General features: G+C 40.8%; 1 protein-coding gene across 4 annotated transcripts in view; it reads right to left on the reverse strand.

The window, feature by feature from the left end:
• Positions 1-20,787, reverse strand: part of LOC129725852 (transmembrane channel-like protein) — a 33,432-nt gene extending 12,645 nt beyond the window's left edge. The window contains exon 1 of one of the 4 annotated variants that reach the window (XM_055682175.1): positions 20,616-20,787. In XM_055682175.1, coding sequence (XP_055538150.1) covers positions 20,616-20,753 — 138 coding nt within the window. In that variant the 5' untranslated portion in view covers positions 20,754-20,787. Of the gene's footprint in view, positions 1-19,745; positions 19,912-19,933; positions 19,985-20,615 lie in introns of those variants that run through there. The other 3 variants (XM_055682179.1, XM_055682176.1, XM_055682178.1) reach the window with 3 other exon arrangements.
• Between the last annotated feature and the right edge of the window lie 1,250 nt (positions 20,788-22,037).

Below are 22,037 nucleotides of genomic sequence, written 5' to 3' on the forward strand. Positions count from 1 at the left end.
ACCTATTGGGACGGGGAGACTCTGTCAATTCTTATTTCGATATTGATACAGAGAATATCACAGGGAACTGATAGTGTCCATTCACGTCGTCTGTGCTGGAAATGCTCGCATGTAATTGGTTAATTATTCGCGTAAACTTGTTATTGAAACTTTTTATCAATTTTACCGCTTAGCAATGAAATTAAAGTGATAACTAGCATATTACAAAATTGTTATACATTTTATCTATCCAACAACATTAAGAGGCCGGGCATCTAGACAAAGCCGAATAGAGTCGTCTGGTTTGGTCACAGCGACAATACTCAAAGACCAATCGGAATCTGACTCTTCAATAATACCCATAGAACGCCAACGGTCGACTTCTTCCCAGACTTTAGACAGTTTTCTTGGGCTCATTTTATAAGGATATCGGCAAACAGGCGCGGCACTTTGGAATTCTTCCTTAATTACGATCCTGTGCTCTGTTAGCGAGGTCGTATTTAATTTTCCGGGCACTACAGCCTGAAAACAGGTCGTATCCTGTGCGATACAGGCCATCTGTTCCGGAGTAAGTATAGACTCACTCGGAGCATCAATCTCTACTTCTTTGTCCCGTTCCAAACCTGAGTTCAACAGAGCACAAGTTTGCAACTCGGGTGTTATTCCAAAGGCGCGCCAAAAGTCCATACCGAGTATTGAAGAAACTGTTAATTGCTCCACTACAAGGGTGCAAATAACTTGTTTGTCTTGTTTTGGAAAGTGTACGGAAGATATCTTTGTCCAAGGATCGGTAAGGTCTGTCCATTTGCTGAACGAAGTTCAACTGGCCTTTCCAAACCTTTCAATGGACTTTTGGAAAACTTTCGGTACAACTTTTCGGTGATAATGGTGGCATTACTACCACTGTCGAGCAAAGCCTTGAAGGAATGGCCATATACTGCGATAAAAACGAAAGGACGATTATCGGACGGATCATCGAGGCTGATGGTTTCAACAAACAACGGATCACGATAATCCTCAACATGAGCTGGTCGAAAACTGTTGTAAATTTGGGGGTCTAATTTTAGGCTTTCTATGGGGCGCACATCCTTACACAACTGCGACTTTAGTTGGTACGAATCCCGTTTTTTAAGCAGTAGGGACAGCGAGAGACATCGCAACCCTTGAATCCACACAAAATACAGAAGACTCGTCTTGGATTTCTGCACGCCTCATGCTCGTGTCCAGTACCACCGCAGTTGTAACAGACTCCGAGACTAGGAGGTCGATGCTGTTCCACCAGATAGTCGAGTCAAATCACCGGCTTTTGTTTGGATCCCGGTTTCGAATTTCTCTCGACAAGATTCTTTTCCGTCTGAACACCTGGCTTTTTCTTCGTGTTTTCAGACGGCGTTTTGGAAGCAAAATTATCCTTTTGGGAATTTTTGCTCCAAAATGTTTTGGTTTCAACGTGGCTGTTATTCGAACCACCTCCCTTTCCGTTTGGTTGGTCCTTTTTCGAGGGGTTAACCGGCGGATTTACCGAATAAGCAGCGACTTCCTTTTGAGAACCGAACACTTTTCGGTAAATCGGTGTTTTGTACGCATCAATCGATTTACCTAAAGTCATCAATTCTGCAAGCGTACTTACTGGCTTTGAAATTAAAACTTGCTTATAGTCCGGCCTGAGGTTCCGCTTGAGCACGTCGAGTTTTTCGCTCGGTGTCATGGGAACCGTCATAGCACGAAATATTTTTTCCATTTCCTGGAAATAGTCCAGGAAACACTCGTTTCGCATCTGCAGGCGCTGGGAAACCTTTGATTTGAGGGCGGCGTCAAGTTCCGGATGAACGAAATTTGCCTTAAGCTCACAAACCAAATGGTTCCAGTTGTAAAGCCTGTTCTGCGATCTCATAGCCCGATACCAAGTAAGAGCATTGTCAGTGAGTAGGTGCATTGCAGAATTGAACAGCTCCTCCTCTGAAATTTGCTCGCACTGAGCATAATTTTCAACGGAGTCCAGAAATTCATTCAGTCCTAGCCCATCATCTGTCCCAGCGTATTTCTCGATTTTCCAATCGGAAACACGCTGTGGTCGACGATTGTAATGGTAGCCCGAGCAGGATGGTATTTCATTACCCGTACGATTGGGCAAAGGAAAACGTCCACCTGTCGGACTTGACCTTCCATTCCCATGGTGTTTTGGGGCCTGGGACTGAATGGCTGGTAAAGCTGGTTTCGTGTTCTCAATCGGAAGTGACGGACATCGATCTTTCAGCAAGTCCAGGAGTAACTTTTCCACCACGGTTTGGTTCAATGTGGGCGCCAGTGGTGGATCATGTATTTCCGGTTCTACTGGCTCGTCGATTTCGTCCGTCTTCCGTCTTTCGTCCAGATCGGTCTGCAGATCAATCTCGGGAACGCCAGCTGGTTTTGAATGTACCAGCGCCCGAAGTTCACTGACGGATTCACGAAGTGATACAACTTCTTGAACCGTCTTTCGCAAAACTGAAGCAATAGTGTTCAGTGAAGCAATCCCACCCATTAGCGTCTGAGTAGCTTCCAAAAGGCTATCAGACCTTTCAGCCGCTAGAGCTTTATCAAGTTGGGATTGTTGACGTAAAAGTCGAATCTCGTCCCTTAACTCGCTCAAGACAGACCCAACTTCTTCTCCTACGAGCGGACCAGATCCTACACTTTGCGGGGAAATGGGTGCCGTTTGTGTTGGTGGCACGATCGTGCCCAGCAAATCTCCCAAACCTGCTCCACCTTCCCCAGTATTTTCAATTGTGGGAAGTACTGCTGACATATCAAAATGTTCTTGATATGTAGCAGCAACTTCCGCCAACAAACCCAAAATTTCCTGGTTGACCTCCCCTGCTGTATATTTTTGGATTATCTGGAGTCGAGACCCCAGATGGAGTAACCTTGTTCGGTAAACCTCCTTGTTTGGGCATCTATAACGGAGATCTTCCTTAATGGAACTCAACTTCCCAAGGCAGATCTCCATTTCTTCAGCAGCATCCCCAAGAAACACGTGCAAGCGTTCCACTGGAGAAGACCGTTCTTCGGCCAACAATCCCCGTAAACGACGCTGCCGCTGAACCCCAGATGGATCCGAATCAGCCGAGACGACAACATTCCGCGAGCTCAACTCAAAATCTAGCTCGTCGAAATTCAAATGGTCAACCCGCATCAACCAATAAGCTCTGTTGAGCTCTTCAACCATCATTGCCATTTTCTCAATATTCTTGGAAAAGAACTCAAAAGCACAAAGCATTAAGTATTGACACGGTATGAAACTTTGTATTAATTTCGCCCACTAACGATTCTCTTTTATTTCAGGAATTTGAGCTGAATTGGATAAATGTTTCGAATCGGATTTAATTTTAAAGGTTGGCAACCACCTTGACTGGGAAAGACTCAAGCTTTCCACAACTCGTCTGGCAATTCCACCAAAACCAACGCAAAATCACCGATTCAGAAGACAAAAATGATAAATATATAAAATATAAATTTTAATAAATAATATAAATAACAATAAAATTTAAATGAAAAATACGACCGCGAACAATATTGCGGAAGAAACCTCCCCACTTGCGTAACAAAAATTCTAGCAAAAATCCGAATTTTGATAGAGGTACCCCACACTCAAAAAGAAAAAATATTTTTCCTTAGGAAAATATTTTTTTCAGTGCGGTTTTTGCGCTGTGCGCCAATTGTAACAGAGGATCACCCTGTACACACTTAACTTTGCCCGGCGAAACCCTTACAGGGCGGCCAGATACCTCTAACGGACTTTCGGATCTTTGCTAGAACACTGAGAAAGAAAAAAAAATAAACAAAATAAATAAACAAAAACTTATCGGTTTATTCCGTCCTTTTCCTCTTGCTGTTTTGTGGTGGGAAGGAGAGGCTGCGGCGACGCTGCTGCTCGTTGTTGAAATGGCGGTTACCAACAGCTCCTGTAGCAAACTTAGGCGGGGTGGTTTCCTTCGCTCCTGTCACTTAGCCGGGGTAGCGAACACTGCTTACCACCGGCGAGCCAACACAAGTCGTAGCACACGAATCCCGGGCCAGCGGAACAACCTTCGCTGGTCTTACACGTATCCGCGGAACAACCTTCGCGAGACACACAGGACACAGACTGCAAAAAAAAACAGCAGTTAAAACGCGCACAAAAATAAACACAAAACGCGACGTGTGTCCTGTACCGAGATCGAGGCTAAACTGCTCATCCCGCGATGGCTGCCTATGTTGCCGACCACAACCAACCCGCCGTGACGTCTTAGTCAGCACTCAGCACACCACTTTTCCGCAGCTAGAGGGAAATTCCGGCCTATCTAACCCTAAACATTAATTCACAAATATAAAATAAAAATTATCGGCCCTACTAAACGCGACAATATCGTTCACAAACGAAAAAACGAACGAATATAAACGAATTTACGTGAACGATATTCAGCGCAAGTGGTGAGAACTGTCATAACAAGTACACGCTGCTGCGGGAATGCCCAAATGCGGGTAATTTTCACTTTACACTCTCTCGCAGCGGCACCCAAAATTAGGGTTATTTTTACGTTAGCGTTACACATAATTAAGTAAATTTCCCACTCGATGCTAAAATTGTAACCGCACAGGTTACACCGTATCAGCCAGTGTAGTGGAAGACCGTGAAATGTCAATTCGACGCCGATCGCAGCAATTGGGCTTGTGTTATTCGACTACATGGAAGATTTTACGAAAGGATCTTGGTGTAAAGCCTTACAAAATACAGCTCGTACAAGAATTGAAGCTGAACGACTTGCCGCAGCGTCGAATTTTTGGTGAATCCGAAAATCCACTTTTTTATCGAAAAATTGTGTGCAGTGACGAAGCTCATTTCTGGTTAAGTGGGTATGTTAATAAGCCAAATTGCCGCATTTGGATTGAAGAGCAACCAGAGGCAATACAAGAATCGCCAATGCACCCAGAAAAATGCACGGTTTGGTGCGGTTTACACGCTGGAGGCATCATTGGTCCGTACTCCTTCAAAGATGATCAAAATCGCAACGTTACGGTTAATGGCGCTCGCTATCGCGTGATGATTTCTGATTTTTTTTTTTTGCCGGAAATGGAAGAGCTGGGTCTTGTTGACATGTGGTTTCAGCAAGACGGAGCAACGTGCCACACATCGCGCGAATCAATGGACATATTGCGGAATGAGTTCGGTGAGCAATTCATCTCACGAAATGGACCGGTGAATATTTGCATATTTATTTTCGGTTGCAGGTAAACCATACTAACAGTGCAGTACACTCGGGTTATATTTGAGTTTCAATCCTGCATAACAACAATTGCATAAAAATCGAATTTCGATGAAATTCGCGCCGCGTCTGCTGCAACAGTTTGTTGCATTGTCCTTTGAAAGCATAAATTCGATCTAAAAACAAAACTCATCGCGTCACATCATCGCTTGCATCGTTGAATACATCGTGCACTGCATGCATTGCACGCATTTGAACTCAATCGATCAGAGTGTGCGGTGCAAAAAAAACTCAAACTTTCAAGAGGAAGCAGATTCAAGTTGAATTCAAATCTGGAAAAGTGTTACTCAGTTCAACTTTGCATGAGTTCATGCCATCACTGCTCGCCAAAAAACTGCTGCTCCTTCCGCACCACTTTTCCTCTCTTCGGTCAACAGCCGCTGTTTGACTGTCCTGCTCCTCTCGATTATCGTGTGCCGTTACCCGGGGATCATAGCTGTCGGGTAAGGTTAGGAATAGTTGAGCTATCAAGTCGCCTTCTTCCATGTTCACTCCTGCGGTCTTGAATTGCCGGACAAGATCATCAAATGCAACGAAATGAGTTCGCATGGAAATTTCTTTCTCCTTCCGTATCGTACCAACTGTTTTCTTAGCAACGTTTATCTTGAATCTGGTTTTTCACAAAGGGTTCTTCTAGAGCCTTCCACATTCCAGCTGCCGTTTGCTTTTGCCAAAAATTTCATTGAAAAACGCATGTACGCCTTTTCCATGAGAGCTTATCAACTCCTCAAAAACTGCTTGGCAGTGCCTACTTCTTTGAAAATGTTCATTTTGTAAACTTAGGGGAAGGGGTGATAAAATGGACACCCCTTTTCCCAATTTCCTCCACACTACAACTATGAGTCGATAGCGCACATCAACGGAGCCATTAATGGTTGATACAAAAAATACGAAGAAGCACTCAAATATAGTACTTTTCGTAGTTTTTATGAGCATTTTCGAAAGCAGTTTTTTGGGGGTAAAATGGACACGTGTGGGTAAAATGAACATAGGGAGGTGGTAATATGAACACCTTGGGCGTGAACATTAATTATCCCTTTACAGATAGTAAAATGTTGTTCCATAGCACGTGACACACGCATGCATTCACCAGCAGTTCAATTTTCACCGTTTGTCGTAGAATTAATAACAATATATGACCTTATACGCAAGAAACTGAGAAATGGCGGAAGCTTTTCTTACGGACATTCCGCATTCAACGGTACGTTTGGCCGCGGTCATCTGTTCATTGGTCCGAATTTACCCTTGCGTTTTTCTGATATAAACACGAAGCATCTAGATTTTTCAATGGAAATTAACACAATTTTTTCCCCATCAGCATGGGCTGTCCATTTTACCCGCACATACATATTATTGAAAATACCTAAATATATCGAGAAAATCATTTAAACAATTACTAACCTTTGATGATTTCTGCTGGTTAGTAGTCTGAGTACAGATATTAGCAGAGAAGGGCTTATAATGTACTGTTTTACACTAGAAAAAACCTTATTTTTTGTGAGCCAAACATAACATCACCACCACGAATGTACACGTGTTTTTTGTTTTTGTTTATTATTTTGACTGTTTGACTGTATCATGTCGCATACTTTATCTCGAATAACTTCTAGTGCCTCTAAGATAAGGTGCCAAAGAAGTTTGTACTATTTTTCAACGTAATATTCGAGATTTAAACGGGTGTCCATTTTACCACCCCTGTTCATTTTACCCACAGTTCCCCTAACAATGATGAGCGGAGGGTGTCAAATCCAATTTTCGCCTGTAGTTCAAATCGCCGTACGTTCACCCTGCCTATAAAAATGTTTCGTTTTAAAGGCTCACAAAAGTCCGGTGATGTTTTGGACCGATTTGGCAAACTGCCACTAATAGTCGAGAGGCGCCTCAGTGGTACCGTGATAGTCGGGTTGTTTATAATGAAAAAGCCCTCAATCCTCCGAAATGCCCCTAATTTCATCCAATCAAAAATTCATGAAAAATTTAACCTCAACCTTTTAATTTCTTTATTTGACTATTACAAACTTAAGCAAATAAATATGCGTATTTTTAATAAAGGAGCTAACTATGCTCTGTCAAGTTCACTATACAGCCTAACGTTTAGGTAGTTTGCAAGCTATTTTTCATAGAGCATAACTTTGTTTAAATTTGCCCATTTCTATAACAAATCTTGTTACCAGCATCAGGCACACAACTTACTACAGCACATGGGTAAAAAAGTAGACATTTTGGTGTGATTTTTCAATATCAAAATTACCTACAGCTTCCAAAAACGTTAATTGATCCATTCTTGGCCACATATTAATGCAATTCCATGATTCATAAACCTGATATTGGCCATATGTAAACAAAACCATGGTAACGTATTGATGTTTATGCGAAACATGAAATGTATGCAGTTTTTCGAGCTGATATTTTAAACGCATGAGATATGTGAAACTACAGTTTTGGATTAGAAAGTCTCGGTTTGTTCAGTTAATTTACAAATCTGTAACTTCTGTTGTATTTACCAAAACTAACGCTTCGGATTCTCAACCTTAACTTGACTATAATAAATGGCACTTAAGTTACCGAAGTTGATGTTAGCAAATAATACGAAAAAGTTTCTATATGAAAAAGGAAAGAGCGGAAACTTTTTAATGTAGACCAATGACAGACGAAAAATTATTATAGGTCAATGATGTGATGTCAGTGTTATTAAACATTCGATTAAGTTTAAACAAATTCTAACTTGAAGTACTTTGCCCTGCTAGCTATGTGTGAATATAATCTCATTATTTAGTTTGATTATTATATGTACTGGCCCTTCGGTTATTACAAAAACGAGGATTTTCTGCTGTTAAAATATATCTGTATGATAAAGTCAAAATATAAAATAAATTCGTGTGAATCCAACTTTTTCGCGAATTGGCCACAATGGGAGACCCAAGTGGCCAATTTAGAAGAGCTTTGGCCAAAACAGGAACCTAGAGAAGTTTTTTGATTGGAAAATATGTAAACAATACAACATAATTTGATTATTTAAACTCATTGTTAGTGCAGAATATAGGCGATTTCATCCGATTCCCCCGTTGAAATTATTCAATTACATATTTTTCGAAGGAAGAAGGTCAAATATCTCTCATACATAACATACTATGGCCAAAACCGGTGCCCTTACCCTACCTTCAAAGGTTCAATACTTCCCCGTTTTCCCTGATATTCTCTGACTTCCCTAATCAAAAAATGAATTCCCTGACATTCCCTGACTTTTAAGGTTTCCGCCACCCTGCGATGGATGTCGGCAGTTTCTTAAAATTGTCAGGCCCTAGTTACTTTTAATGAAAATTATATACAATTACAATAATTATGACTACCCTAGTTTTCATGACTAAGCAAGTTGAAGTTCTTTTTCTCTTTATTCCATGACTAACATTAAAGGATGCATAAAACAATTCATGCGTTAGAAAAACTATGATTTTCATGATTTTTGTGATTGATTTACTCTTTTACTTTTTGCAAATTTCTAAAGTTCATGAAATTGTTCCCATCGATTTTTTTTTTAGTTTGGTTGGAATTGGTTTAATCTAAAAAAATTGCGCTGAAATTTTGCCTAAAAACTTTTTTCAAGAAGCCAAAACTTTTTATTTCTAAACGAAAATCAAAGACTAAATTTTTTCACGATGACGTGGAGGAAGAGTTTTTATGAGCTTCTTGCTAAAACATATGGAGAGTGTCCAAAACAAAGAAAAACATCGATCGCCATCTTGAATCGCGCCATCATCTCGGAAAAATCAGAATTGAAGGTCCTCCTGGTAGTCAATTGGTAGACGGTTCCGGCGAGAATTGCTCTTGTTCTAAAGATTGGACTCTGAAAAAATGCGACACTTTGTTTTGTGTGTAACTTTTTATCGCGTGTGGTTCTGTCTGCACTGAGGTGAATTCCAGCCCTGCACACCAGTTGAGGGAGAGTTATCAAGAGGCTACAGCGGCCGAAAAGAAACGCAATCACTAAAGGAGGATGGTTAGTCGCAAATGGGACCTTTCACGGGTTACGAAGCCCGGTCAAAACACAGCCCACTTTAGATCACGTGACACGAATGTCGGAGGAGTGACCAGTGAAATATTCAGCAGAAAGCGCGACAGAGGTCCGCGACTCCTTAGCTAATCCCATACTCGTTGGATATGTAGTAAGGATGACGATTCCCTGACGGCGGGTGTTGGAGACAATTAGAGACAGTTATCGGTCGAAGCGACGATGCCCTCGAAAGGCGCAGTACACACACCAGATTTCTGTTATTTTTTGTGGAGATCCATTTGAAAGAAAAACATCGACGGTGAAAATTGGAAGTTGAAACTTTTTGACGTTTTAAAACCCGCCTACTTTTCTCCAATGAATTAGTAGAATCGGACGTTTCTCAGTGATATAACGCTAATCGAATATCGGTTGTTCGATTGTTTTGAAAAAAATTTAACACCCTAAAATCGAAGTTTCTCGAGATCCAGTCGGTATATTTTTTTTTATTTTACCAGAGAGGTAAAATGACCTCAAGAATTGACAATAATACTTGGATTTGATGGCCTTTTTTTCAATAACGCTCCAGCGGGACACCGTGAGATGACTACCCCAAGAACGATTGATGTGAAGACGTATTCTGGATTTGACAATGGGTTGTTAACGACTTGTCTCCATAAAATTGAAATTTTTAATTTTTTTTTATAATCAGGATGGCGGCTTTCGGTTCCTGGAAATTAGCCTAGAAGGGAAAAATACCATCTAATATCGAGATGAGGTCAGCAGGCCAGAATCCGACTCCAGGCGTCATTTCTAAAACCAAGATAACGACCTCCGGTTACACACCGCCTTAAACGGTCTGATACTTCGGAAACCGAAAATTCAATATGGGTGACGCTCAGAGAACGGAAAATTAGGGTAAATGTATCCTTAGTGGAGGTAGTACCAATAGTGGAGGTAGTGCGATATAGAGAGTTTTTTTCTTTTATTTTGAGTAAGACTGGCAAAAAAAGAATAATGCAACATGTTTGTATGGGTTTTATGTAATGTTTAAGGGAAAAATTCCCTTTTTCTAGTGAAACACTAAAGAGAAATAACGTTTTTCCAAATCACTAGCTGAATACCGCTTGATTTTTAGTGTTTTCTTAAGCTGCATTCGATTTTATTTAAGGGATATTTATTAAGTTAAAACAAAGTCTCATATAATTTTTAGTACTTATTGTGTAGAAAACTCATCAATTTAAAGATTCATTAGCACTTAAATCGTTTTTGTTTGATTTAACCCCGTTTTTTTTCAACTGCGCTATTATTGGTACACAGAAACACCGTTGCTCCCATAGTGGAGGCATTCGAATGTTTACAAGTGTCAAACGAAAACAAATCGTTTACAGTTCAGATTTTTGAATATTCAGCGCATATACAGTGTTTGCGCAGCGAACAGCTTTTGAACTATATCGTTACATCATCGCTGCAGGACAATGCCCTTCCTATTCACTACTTCTAAGCTACGAATAAAAACAACATTTCAAAGGACATTTCATTGACACTTGCACTGGAACAAAGGCCATTCAGCAGTCTATTCCACCAAGTTCATTCAACCGCATGGAAGAAGGTGAAAAAAGAGCCGAGAACTTTCTGCGACGCTATTAAACCGATATAAATACGGCACATTTGCGCAAGTTAGTTTTCATTCTGTTTTCAACCGTTTTCGAGTGTACATCCTCAGTTACACAAAAGCTATGATAACAATTGTTGATTTTTTTCAAATTCATTAGTTTTAAAAATGCACAACGAGTTATTTATCATCAAAACAACTAAATTGTCTATCAAATCATATGTTCATAATCCAAAGTTAACTAAGTCTCAATTGGATTCGTTAAAATTTCTCAGAAGTAGCTACTATTTGCGCCACTATTGGTACATTTACCCTACACCAGATATCATTTTGAATTTTTCTGAAACTTAAAAACAACTTATGGAAAGCATTCCGTCCCGAACGCTCGACGAAAACGGACGCATTAAGTGATTGTCTCGCTATAAAGTCGCTACTGTGTGAAGAAGAAATAAAGCATTGCTTACTCGGTCGTGTTTCAAAGAGTGCGAAGTGCGGTGTAAAGACAAACTGATAATCCGAAAGTCATCCTGCTATTGTGCTATAGCTGTGCCGCTGCGAAGCTGCCCGTTCCAGCACCGAAAGACTCGGTGATTGTGCTATTGAAGACAACAAAGAAGAAGAGGTACGTGATTCTTTGCCACTGTTCTTTTGCGCTAGTTTGAGCGCAATGGATGTGGATCCCTCAGCCCCCGATCCCCCGTCTCCAAACCCACCCGACCCTGTCCCTCCTGTTCACCCCCCCCCCCCCTCTGTCCCTGCTTTAGTCAATCCTCGTCCCAGGCTCTACCCAGACGGATCAACGGGTCCACCGGTTCTCTACATGAGGCCCAAACCAGGAGGAAAATCACTGAACACGTTACAAATCGCGAAAGATCTGACGTCACGATACAAGGCCGTGACCGAAATCGCAAAAGTCAGACCAAACAAGCTCCGTGTCGTGGTCAATGATCTGGATCAGGCCAACGATAGAGCTCGCTCTGAGCTCTTTACACGCGAGTATCGCGTGTATGTACCTGCACGAGACGTGGAGATCGACGGTGTAATAACCGATTCGAGTCTGACTGTTGAGTGTATTCTGGGAAGCGGCGTCGGCTGCTTCAAAAAATCCACTACCGAGGCGAAAGTATTGGATGTTAAGCAATTACGGTCCATGCCGCTCGTCTCCGGTAAAAAAGTATACACTCCGTCAGACTCGTTTCGCGTTACGTTTGCCGGATCTGCACTCCCTAGCCACGTTTCTATCAACCAGGCTCGTCTGCCTGTGCGTTTGTATGTGCCCCGTGTTATGAATTGTACCAATTGCAAGCAGTTAGGCCATACAGCTGCCTACTGCTGCAATAAGGCACGGTGTGGCAAGTGTGGGGAGACTCATGCGGAAGATTCTTGCAGTGTAAACGCTGAAAAGTGATTCACTGCGGGGAAAATCTACATGAGCTTTCCGCATGCCCGGTGTACATGCAACGCAGAGATAAAATTAAACGGTCTCTTAAGGAGCGCTCAAAGCGTTCTTACGCGGAGATTCTTAAGAAGACCGTGACCACTTCTACCATAACATCGAACCCCTTTGATCTGTTGTCTTCAGATGAAACCGACTCTGACGAACCACGAGAGGAAACTTCTTTTGCCTGTCTTGGGGAGACTAGAAAGAGGAAAAACCTTTCCTCTCCTAAGCTTCCCAGGAAAGGACCTAAGGTTTCTCAAGATGGAATGAATAATACGAACAAATCTAAAAGTGCTGCGGAAAAGCCGAAGCAAACTCCTCCTGGGCTTGCAAATTTAAAGTCCCAGAAGGAGTTCCCAGCACTTCCTGGAACATCTAAAACCCCAGTTGTTCCATTCGCACACCCAGATAATCAAATAAACTCTGGATTGGTGAATTTTTCTAACATCGTGGATTGGATTTTTGAAAACTTCAATATACCTGATCCAATTAAAAATTTCCTCACAGTACTTCTCCCAACAGTTAGATAATTTTTGAAGCAGTTGACTGCCCAATGGCCCCTCCTTGCAGCGATTGTATCCTTCGATGCCTAATTCATCCGCGTATATGAAGGATCCTATCTCTGTCTTACAGTGGAATTGTAGAAGTATTTTACCAATAATTGATTCATTTAAAGTTTTGATAAATAAAAACAAATGCGATGCATTTTCCCTTTGTGAAACTTGGCTTACTTCAAATATTGATCTTAACTTCCATGATTTTAATATTATTCGCCTTGATCGAGACACCCCATATGGAGGAGTACTTCTAGGGATTAAAAAGTGCTATTCTTTCTATCGTATTAACCTCCCCTCGATTCCAGGCATCGAAGTTGTCGCATGTCAAATGACAATACAAGGTAAAGAGCTTTGTATTGCCTCAATATATATTCCTCCCAGAGCACAGGTTGGGCAACGGCTGCTCTTTGATTTAATAGAACTTCTTCCCTCGCCACGTTTGATTTTGGGAGACTTCAACTCTCATGGTGTGGCTTGGGGTTCCCCTTACAATGATAACCGCTCCTCTTTGATCTATAACCTTTGCGATGACTTCGACATGACTATTTTGAACAACGGTGAAATGACACGTATCCCGAAACCTCCAGCGCGCCCAAGCGCTTTGGATCTATCCTCGATCCTCACGGTAGCGACTATTTGCCTATTCTTATTTCAATTACTAACGGTTCAACTCGCATGCGACCAATTGATATTCCGTATGACCTCACACGGAATGTCGATTGGAATTTATACGAGGAAATGATTTCGAAAACGGTCGATTCGATTCAACATCATCCACCGCTTGAAGAATACAACCTCCTCGCGGGCTTGATTCTCGACGCCGCGTTGCAAGCTCAAACGAAGAAATACCCTGGCGTAACGATCAAAGAACCGCCTCCCACTCCGTGGTGGTACAAAGAGTGCTCCGATGCCTACACGCAAAGATCCGACGCGGATCTGACCTTCCGGGATACAGACGATGCCGACGACTTTAAACGTTATTCGGAGCTTGATACCAAGTTTAAAAGCTTGACTAAGGCAAAGAAACGCGGATATTGGCGTCGGTTCGTAAACGAGACGTCGAGGGAGACATCAATGAGCACTCTTTAGAACACAGCCCGAAGAATGCGGAATCGCGTAACGGTCAACGAAAGCGAGGAGTCTTCGAATAGGTGGATATTTGATTTTGCCAGGAAAGTATGTCCGGACTCTGTTCCTGCGCAAAACCTTGTTCGCGATACGTCTCCGGGCCACGACGCGATAGAATCACCTTTTACGATGGCAGAATTTTCAGTTGCCCTCCTGTCCTGTAACAATAACGCGCCTGGGTTAGATAGAATCAAATTCAACTTGTTGAAGAATCTACCCGGCAATGCCAAGAGGTGCTTGATGAACTTGTTCAATAAGTTCCTGGTGCAAAACATTGTTCCGCAGGATTGGAGGCAAGTGAAGGTGATCGCCATCCAAAAACAGGGAAACCAGCTTCTGATCACAATTCTTATAGGCCGATTGCAATGCTATCCTGTATCCGGAAATTGATGGAAAAAATGATACTCCGTCGTTTAGACCATTGGGTCGAATCAAATGGCCTACTATCAGATACTCAATTTGGCTTCCGCCGTGCCAAAGGGACGAATGATTGTCTTGCGTTGCTTCCAACAGATATTCAGCTGGCGTATGCTCGCAAAGAACAAATGGCGTCTGCGTTCTTGGACATTAAGGGGGCTTTTGATTCCGTTTCTATTGACATTCTTTCGGGCAAACTTCACCGACAAGGATTTTCTCCAATTTTAAACAATTTTTTGCACAATTTGCTGTCCGAAAAGCACATGCATTTTACGCACGGCGATTTGGCAACTTTTCGCATTAGCTACATGGGTCTTCCCCAGGGCTCATGTTTAAGCCCCCTTCTTCACAACTTTTATGTAAATGACATCGACGAATGTCTGGCAAATTCATGCACGATAAGACAACTTGCAGATGACAGTGTAATCTCTGTTACAGGAGCCAAAGCTGCCGATTTGCAAGGACCATTGCAAGATACCTTGGACAATTTGTCTGCTTGGGCTTTACAACTAGGTATCGAATTCTCTCCGGAGAAGACTGAGATAGTAGTTTTTTCTAGGAAGCATGAACCTGCTCAGCTCCAAGCACAATTAATGGGTAAAACGATCTCTCAGGTTTTGGTGCATAAGTATCTTGGTGTCTGGTTCGACTCTAAGGGCACCTGGGGTTGCCATGTTAGGTATCTGATGAAGAAAAGTCAGCAAAGAGTAAATTTTCTTCGTACAATAACCGGATCATGGTGGGGAGCCCACCCAGGAGACCTTATAAGGCTTTACCAAACAACGATATTGTCTGTAATTGAATACGGGTGTTTCTGCTTCCGCTCCGCAGCAAACACACATTTGATCAAACTGGAGCGAATACAATATCGTTGTTTGCGTATCACCTTGGGTTGCATGCAATCAACCCATACGATGAGTTTGGAGATCTTAGCCGGAGTTCTACCGTTGAAAAACCGCTTCTGGAGCCTGTCTTCTCGTATTCTTATCAAATGTGAGGTCTTGAACCGTTCTGTGATTGAAAATTTTGAAAGGTTAATCGAACTCAATTCTCAAACCCGTTTTATGACATTGTATTTCAATCACATGTCCCAAAATATTAACCCTTCTTTGAATATTCCAAATCGTGTCAACTTATCAAACTCTTCTGATTCTACTGTGTTTTTCGAAACATCCATGATAGAAGAAACTCGTGGAATCCCGGATCATTTACGCGTGCAGCAGATCCCTAAAACTTTTTCCAATAAATATCGAAACATCAACTGCGACAATATGTACTACACTGACGGATCACTTCTTGATGCGTCCACTGGCTTCGGTATCTTCAATAACAATTTAACCGTCTCCCATAAGCTCAATAATCCTGCTTCTGTTTACGTCGCAGAATTAGCTGCAATTCAGTACACCCTAGGGATTATCGAAAAAATGCCCACGGACCATTATTTCATCTTTACGGACAGTCTCAGTTCCATTGAGGCTCTCCGATCGATGAAAGATGTTAAGCACTCTCCGTATTTCCTGGGGAAAATACGGGAACATCTGAGTGCTTTATCCGAAAAATCTACTCAGATTACCTTAGCGTGGGTCCCTTCTCACTGCTCGATACCGGGCAATGAGAAAGCGGACTCTTTGGCTAAGGTGGGCGCAACAAACGGTGGAATTTATGAAAGACCAATTGCCTTTAATGAATTTTTCGCATTTGTACGTCAGAATACGAGCATCAGTTGGCAAAATTCTTGGACCAAGGGGGAACTGGGAAGGTGGTTACATTCCATAATCCCCAAGGTGTCGACGAACCCGTGGTTCAAGGGGTTGGATGTAGGTCGAGATTTCATTTGCGTGATGTCTCGGCTTATGTCCAATCACTATAGATTTGATACGCATCTCCGTCGTATTGGGCTCGGGGAGAGTGGTATCTGTGCCTGTGGTGAAGGTTATCACGACATAGAGCACGTTGTTTGGTCATGCCCTGTACACCGTGACGCCAGGTCTAAATTAATAACTTCCCTCCGGGCCGAGGGTAGAGAGCCAGCTGTCCCTGTTCGTGATGTCTTGGCGAGTCGCGACCTACCCTACATGTCCCTTATATACGTTTTCCTGAAATCCATCCATGCCCAAGTCTAGTCCCATTCCTTTCCACCCACATTCAACAAAACGGCAAGAACACGTCGTAGACCTCGATTTTGGAACCAGCAACTGAACCCCACACGAACTCGCTTTGCAACCTAGGTTGTGGTGACCCCAATTTAATGAAAAGTAGTAATCTTCTGAGAGGTCACACCGTCAATCAAATACTACAAGGTATACAGCCCTAGGGGTTGTATGGAATGGTGACGTAGGACTAAATATTTAATATATGCTAAACTAAATATTATTATATGCTGCGCTTAACTGTTCATAGGTAACACTACCGTTAATTTTTGATAGTCGTTATTTTAAAACTAACGAAGCATGGATACATGAAAATTTTACACTAGTAGTAGTTGCGAAAATTCTCATAACTCTTATCTTCAAGCATCTATAGTTCTGAAAAGAACCGATTCCATAATATTCAGTTAAAAATTCGTGCTACAGCTGAACGCTGATAATCGCACCATGAATATTTTGAGTTGACTCGTATGCAGCTCTCGTTTCTCAATGTCGCGTACCTTTAACAGCTGCACTGCTCTAGCTTATGTGTAACAAACTAAACTGAAGCTGAATTTTCTACACGCAGTCTTTTGTATCGAGTTCAGAGCAGATTTTTGCAATTAAGGCGTGGCTACGTAGCTTCGAGAAAGAGGAACAAACCAAAACACCTTCAATACTACTGAGTGATTTTCATAAGCATCAAAAGAAAGGTTTTGCTTTCCCGATGCGCAAATCACTCTGGTTCTTAGATTAACTAATTTTCGTTTCTAACATTTGACTGATAACGGTGTTCGAGTGAACACAAACAAACAATTAAACCGGAAAATCACTCAATTTAGCAGTGAAAATTCTTAAAATGAGGGTTATGTTTTGTTGTGATAAACTATTCATAGGTCTTTGGTGCGCCCTGGTCGTTATTGTAAAAATGATTATTTAGAAATAGATAAAAATTTCACACTAGTAGTAGTTGTGAAAATTCTCATAACTCTTATCTTCATCATCTTATAGTTCTAAAAAGAACCGATTCGATAATCTTCAGCTCGAAATGTATGCTACAGAATGCTGATAATCACACCACTACCGGTAGCATCGATTATTTTGTTGGCCGCGTATAAAATTTGCTCTCCGCTGTGCCCTCCAGCAGCTGTGCCAGCAAAATATCCTGCAGCGTACAATGGTTATTATTGCTGCCGTGTGCAGAATACAGGTAACATGCTCCGCGGTGCCTGAGAGTTGACTCGTATGCAGCTCTCGTTTCTCAATGTCGCAAAGCTTTAACAGCTGCACCGCACTCGCTATTGTGGAACAAACTAAACTGAACCTGAATTTTCCACACGCAGACTTTTGTATCGAGTTCAGCGTAGATTTTTACCATTAAGGCGTGGCCACGCAGCTTAGAGTCAAAATATGTAGGCAGTGGAATTTATTTCGTCCATGTTATTGATATCTGTGCTTGGGAAGCAAGCCAAGAACAAGGGAAATGTATGGGAAAGCTTGACCTTGGAACTTTTCACCTTTTTCCACCATTAAGCAGTAAAGTAACAATGTTGAACATAATATCAAAAAATTGTTACACATTTTACCTATCCACCGAAATATAAATGACTAAGATGCATTAAGTCGTTCGCTTGCTATAACCGTTTGAAATCTGACGCAACATTTGCCAGTTTCATTTTCATTTTCACAAAGTGTAATCTAGTATAGAAAACAAAGACGTAGTCCTACGTCAAAAACTTCAAAGGACGTCTGCTACGCTAAATAATTTTGTACCAACCGAGCCAAGTTTTGGTTTATCCAATAAGCGTTTTTATGACACTTCAAGCAACACTTTTGTTCCGTGTGCCGTGTCAAACAACTTTGTGTGAACAAAAAGAAGAGTTTATACACTGAAAAAACTCCGCACGCTCCATCCAAGTGTTTCATCAATTGGATATGAAAATGACTCTGCATTGTTATTTGTAGAATTTTTTTCATCGAATTCAATCATTTTTCACTTTCGTTTCAAGTTGTCGCACACATCAACTCATATCCATGAGCCGCACTTCATTTACGTATGATTCCAACATTCCTTCCAAGTGAATTGCACTTGAATCTGCCCCACTGTTTCATCACAGTGATTATCATGTGCGAAACACTTTCAGTTGATTTGTTTTGTTTTTATATGTCAAATGAAGTGCCGTTTGTGCTGAAAAGTAGAAAAATGGCGACAGATGAAAAATCAGCGAGTGTAATACGGCTTAGTAGTTCGACGATTTTCCGGACTACATCTTTAAATTTCTGCAAGGTAAGTGATTTATGTCACGTAAAAGAATCGAATTCTTATCTTATTTCGTCCTTCCAGCACAAGATCACAGAGATTCTGACGAAAACATCTTTACGCTAGAGGCAAGTATTTGTTTATTAAAACATCAATTATTTAAATTAAATTAATTTAATTCTTTGTTTGTTTTACAGGTTTCTTTAACCGAAACAAATAGTTTATATTTGGTGATGAATTTTTATAGTAAAATTCCAAATTTATAAATAAAACAAAGGTTTCATTATATGCAATCATTTCCAAGTAAAACTGTTTTCATTTTGAGATCGAATAAAAATCATTCGAAGCTCGGTGAACATTCATTTGAGATTCGAAATCCAAACACTTTATGTTTATATGTCATAACAGGAGAATTGAATGTGTTTTCCTTTTGAAAATGAGGTGTTGCACGATAAATAATTCTAAAGTGTTTCGCACATGAATTTTAAATGTTCTGATCAGTAGGGCGAATTCAAGTGCAAAACACTTTATAATGTCGTGTCGAGTTCTTTCAGTGTACCTATGTGAACGTGACTGTACAAAATTTGCTGGCAAAAGTCTATTTTTTGTGCTTCCTACAAGGATTTAGAAACTACAACAAAACAAGCGTGTATCAATTTTTTTCAATTAAGCGTTGTTTGAAATTGGGGCGTTTTTTCGTGATGATTGCCCTGAAAAGTTTTGAAGCGATTTATTTTTTAATATTTTTTTTCTTGAGCAGCGTGTTTTTTTTTAAGAAACATCTTGAGAGAAATCACTCGTAAAAACCCTCTATCGAATACAAATATTTATCTGTCGAGCTCGCAAAGTATCTCTAAGACATTTTTTTCTGTCTAAGCCTTCCTAGGTTATAGCAAAAAATATACATAAATAGCACAAAAAAGACAATACAGTAATTGGTTGTCCTTACAACTGAACTACAAAACTTCGAGTATCTTCAGTAATTTAGAGCTGATAAAAAGAAATTAAAAATGTATAATCACAACAGCTGTAGACGTAAATTGAAGAATTGAACAAGCTTCTTTCTCCACAAACAAATTTCACCGGCAACTTAGAATGATATCACTACACCACATTTTCCCACTTGAAACTAGATACCAAACGGGAGTAGTTCGATTCCGATTTCCAGGAACGGCGCTTACGTTCACCCGCTACTCGAAACACGACAATACTGAAAGGGTCAAGCGCTGAGTTCGCTGCTTTCTGCGCTGGGTTCGCCACCCGCTGTGTCATCCCACTTGTTTTATCGCCTGTACGAAATTAATTTTTTTATCTTCCTTGTAAAAGCTTACAAACCCGAGTGGCACGGTAAGTGACGAAATGGAAATATTCATAGCCGATTCGTAGGCACCCATCCTTCGCCCCTTTTCCGTGAAGTTTTCCACTAATATGATGCAGTTTCGTTTGCTGACGAGTCGTATTGAAAACCAAATTTGCATTTCAAAGCACGCTTAGTAAACATAATTAGAAATCTAAACTATCACATGTGTACTATTGGGCAAAAATAGGTCAGATACCCTATTCGCTTACACCACCACTCTCACTTGTTACTGCGTTATCCTTCAAAGCGACTCCTTTTGTGTCAGATTCGCGTTGCTGATAAAATTGAAGTGATAGACATTTTCGTTACATTTCTTGGTTTATATTTATAATAAAGAATCACGCTATGCGTTCTGCCTCATTTATTAATTGCAATGGACGGCTGAAGGGATAGTGGCTTTTTGCCATGCTTCCGCTTTCCGCTGTCTGGCTAGGCAAGGCAGGACAGACAAAGTTTTACCTCGTTTTTATGAGCGGCCGTTGTTTCACAACCAATCGAAGACGAGCCTGACAAACTGCGGGTTTTGAGTGTGTCCTGTTTCAAAATCCCCGACGGTTTCCGTTTGATCCTGCCAGGCTGAGAACTATTATCACTCATTTTCGGAAATTCTTGTTCTACCTGTTTGCGTCTTCACTACCCAAATGAACAATGTAGAATGATACTTAGCGTGATGATGCAATCCACCAAAGCAGCGGACGCCCTATGCTACTGTATAAATATTTGCAATCTATGCTCGGTTCCTTACATGTACGCTACCTAGGCTAATAGACGTTAGTAAAATCCCTAAAGGGAGACATGCGAATTAGCTGCCATTAATTGGAAAAGGGGATTGTTCTGGGGTTCTACAGTGATGATTGTGGAAATTACTGCTTGGATTTTTTGTTCCCCATACTATACGTTGTAATTCCAACGCTTTCCGGCGACCACCAATCGAAATGTATCGGTAGGAAAATAGATGGAAAAGGTGGTACATTAGATTACACGTCTGCCATTATTGCCGTGAAGAAGCACGCAAAGGAGTTAAAGCTCTGAAGGGTTGGACAGACGGCTGATATTTATTATGCTTGTCGCGAATCGGTCTATCTAGTGCAGTGATATTTAGTATCCCAATACGTATAGTTTCAACAACACAAATCATCCATTATTGTGGAAAATGTACTGAACAAACCTTATGATCAGATGAAAATGATGTGTTCTAAATTCAAATTAGATAATGTATTTTTTTTGTAAATAAAAATGGTATTGTAGGTCAGTATTTCAGGAGCAATCTGTCTGCATTCAAACAAACAAAAAATATTTCAAATCCATTCAACTTAGCAAACATAGGTACCGTGCTGGATCGAAACCCGTACAGTATCGAAATCCGTACACCTTGATTTTTTTCTTCAGTTTTAAGCATTATAAAAGTGAAAATTCATATGATAGTTACATGTACATATCCGTTGAGTTGTTGGCCTTCTGTTAAATTAAACTATGCGCCAGTAGGCCATGAAATAAAAATATTAAAAATGAAAAATCAATCGTGTATCGGTTTCAGTTGTCATTTCGTTGTATCGTTAGAGAATTTACTAAGGAAACGTTCTTCAGATAAAAACGATTTTTAAGTGGGATATAAGTGTTTTACTCTGTGAATCTCTTTAAAATTGATGGAAAAGGTAAGTCTTGTCTAATAAATAGTGTAAATTGTATTTATTCAACAAAAACAAACGGATTTTGATTCTTTATATTTGTTTGAATCGAAATCCGTACAGCGTGTGTATCATGCATATATTGTTGAACTTTCTTCTTGTTTTCAGCATATAATGGAAGAAAACAAGTATAAATCTACGGCAAACAATTTTAAACGAGCTGTGACTGAGGTGCGCAAGGGAAAGTCGTACC

The sequence above is a fragment of the Wyeomyia smithii genome, chromosome 2 (assembly GCF_029784165.1).
Source record: "Wyeomyia smithii strain HCP4-BCI-WySm-NY-G18 chromosome 2, ASM2978416v1, whole genome shotgun sequence".
Taxonomy (NCBI): Eukaryota; Metazoa; Arthropoda; class Insecta; order Diptera; family Culicidae; genus Wyeomyia; species Wyeomyia smithii.